Source organism: Octopus bimaculoides, chromosome 20 (genome assembly GCF_001194135.2).
Source record: "Octopus bimaculoides isolate UCB-OBI-ISO-001 chromosome 20, ASM119413v2, whole genome shotgun sequence".
Classification (NCBI taxonomy): domain Eukaryota; kingdom Metazoa; phylum Mollusca; class Cephalopoda; order Octopoda; family Octopodidae; genus Octopus; species Octopus bimaculoides.
This window is the reverse complement of record NC_069000.1, coordinates 22,006,215-22,008,064: the sequence shown is the minus strand read 5'-3', so window position 1 is coordinate 22,008,064 and position 1,850 is coordinate 22,006,215. Positions and strand designations below refer to the sequence as shown.

Below are 1,850 nucleotides of genomic sequence, written 5' to 3'. Positions count from 1 at the left end.
TTTTTTTTTTTTTTAGGACACGCACACACACATATGTATGTATTTATATATATATGTATGTATATATAGGGGTTGGACAAAGTAATGGAAACACCTTAAAATTACAAACAAATTCATTTTAATATGGGGTAGGACGACCTTTGGCAGTAATTACAGCTTGAATTCTACGAGGTATCGACTCGTACAAAGTTGGAATTGCTTCCAAAGGAATTTTTGTCTATTCTTCAGCGAAAACAGTCTCCAGTTCTTGTAGTGATAATGGTGGAGGATATGTCCAATTTTCCATACTATCATAGCTTGGACAAAACCTTTGGAGGCAATATTTCATGGTTGGATTTGAGATGGTGAGCTGGCTGGACCATTAGAATGCTAGGCAAAATGCTTAGTGGCATTTCATCCATCCTTGTGTTCTAAGTTCAAATTCTGCCATGGTCTACTTTGTCTTTCATCCTTTCAGGGTCAATAAAATAAGTACCAGTTGAGTATTGGGGGCAATGTAATCAAATTACCTCCTCCCTCAAAACTGCTGAAACCAATATTTTACAGTTGGATGCGTTTCTAATGCCAACCCCTTTAGCTGCTTTTTACAATAAACCAGGATACAATGCACTTATTCAAAAAACGGTTAAACATTTTTAAACAAGTGAGTTCATATATTATCTTTTAGACTAGTGAGTTTTGTGGCATAGCTCTGATTAATCAGAACTGGCCTCAGAAATCCTGAAACAGTCAAAGAATGTTTTATATGTAGTTCTCCATCTTTTTCTTTCCAGGTGTGCATTTGCTAATACACCAAAGTATAACATGGTCAAGGGACAAGGCAGAATAGTTACAAAACAATGGGTATTGGATTGTCACAAACAAAGAACACTCCTACCTTGGAGGAAGTAAGTATTGTTTCAGTTTAAGGGTGAGTGAAGTTTTTACTGATCTGGCAAGGGGACAGCTTTCTTTCTCTCTTTTTATAGCTTGAGTATGGGTAGGTATGCTGTTGACTTTTCTACTTGGTTGTTTTTGTTGTTGTTGTTGTTGTTTAACCCTAGTTCAATTCTGATGAAGCAGGTTTATAATCAAATACATTCTTGTTGTGACCATCACAAGAGGCTACATTTACTGCCCTCTACAGCAATGTTATTGAGCTGCCAAAGATCAGCATCATTCCTCATTGCATTCTGTTTCAATTAATCTTTATTCGAATTCCAGTGGTTGTTTCCCCTGCCTTTTTTAACCAGAGTTTATTAACATAATTATTGCTCATCACATAGGCTTTGATTTTAATTCATTAATTTTCTTCTCTGTTTATACTCACTTTACTAAATGTGGTGATATATATCACTTTTCTATGCTGGCATGAGTTGGATATAGATTTATTAAGGTAAAACTTTATGGCTGGATGTCCTTCTTGTCATCAGCCTTTGTTTCTCATGTGGGTTATATATTTATGAGTTTGATAAGTGCCAATGTACAAAACTCTTGGACCTTGAGTTACTCTGTTACTTCTGCTAAATATTAATAAAAATATATATATATATCATCATCATCATCATCATCATCATCATCATCATCATCATCGTGGTTTAACGTCCGCTTTCCATGCTAGCATGGGTTGGACTATTTGACTGAGGACTGGTGAACCAGATGGCTACACCAGGCTCCAATCTAATTTGGCAGAGTTTCTACAGCTGGATGCCCTTCCTAACGCCAACCACTCCGAGAGTGTAGTGGGTGCTTTTACATGCCACCAGCACGAAGGCCAGTCAGGCGGTACTGGCAACGGCCATGCTCAAGATGGTGTATTTTATGTGCCACCCGCACAAGAGCCAGTCCAGGGGCACTGGCAACGATCTCGC

The 1,850-nt window shown here is 37.8% G+C and overlaps 1 protein-coding gene across 2 annotated transcripts in view; it reads left to right on the top strand.

The window, feature by feature from the left end:
- The window catches only part of LOC106882291 (DNA repair protein XRCC1), a 43,424-nt gene that overhangs the window by 26,121 nt on the left and 15,453 nt on the right, over nucleotides 1-1,850 (top strand). For both annotated transcript variants that reach the window (XM_014932913.2, XM_014932911.2), the window contains one exon: nucleotides 774-887. In XM_014932913.2, the coding sequence (XP_014788399.1) occupies nucleotides 774-887 (114 nt within the window). The remainder of the gene's footprint in view (nucleotides 1-773; nucleotides 888-1,850) is intronic.